The sequence below is a fragment of the Eimeria mitis genome, genomic scaffold (genome assembly GCF_000499745.2).
Source record: "Eimeria mitis Houghton genomic scaffold, Emh_scaff552, whole genome shotgun sequence".
NCBI lineage: Eukaryota > Apicomplexa > Conoidasida > Eucoccidiorida > Eimeriidae > Eimeria > Eimeria mitis.
The window spans coordinates 14,972-15,428 of NW_013573791.1; the positions used below are offsets into that span (position 1 = coordinate 14,972).

Consider the following 457-nt stretch of genomic DNA (forward strand, 5'->3'; position numbering starts at 1 on the left):
GCAGAATGCAGGAGACGCAGACGCAGCCCGTGTGGCTGCAGCTGGAGGCAGTAGGTCCTCCCCCTTCTCTCGACCCCGATCCCGATCCCGATCCCGATCCCCGGCTAGATATACCCCACACTGCTCCTGTTGAGCAGCAGAGCGTTGTTGGTGGTGACCCTAGTGTGTTTTCTTCTCTGTCTCCTCTGTCTCCTCTCCCCTCTATACACCCCAGAACTAAACAAAGATCGAGAGGCAAATGGAGTTTCTTTTTATCTCTTTTACTTATACTGACGGCTGTGGGGGTAGCAAACAACCGCCTCTCAGCAGACAGAACTCAGGTGTCTGTGCATACACCCGAGAAATCTCCTCTAGACCTCACCCAGCAGCAGCAACAACAGCAGCAGCAGCAGCAGCAGCAGCAGCAGCAGCAGTCTGTTGCAGCTAGAGACGAAGACAAAGAAGAGAAGAAACCCCA

At 54.3% G+C, this 457-nt stretch overlaps 1 protein-coding gene across 1 annotated transcript in view; it reads left to right on the forward strand.

Annotated features, from left to right (window-relative positions):
- EMH_0016090 (uncharacterized protein) overlaps positions 1 to 457 on the forward strand; it is a gene marked incomplete at both ends in the record, with an annotated part of 936 nt that overhangs the window by 247 nt on the left and 232 nt on the right. The window contains one exon of the mRNA XM_013500544.1: positions 1 to 455. Within this exon, the coding sequence (XP_013355998.1) occupies positions 1 to 455 (455 nt within the window). The remainder of the gene's footprint in view (positions 456 to 457) is intronic.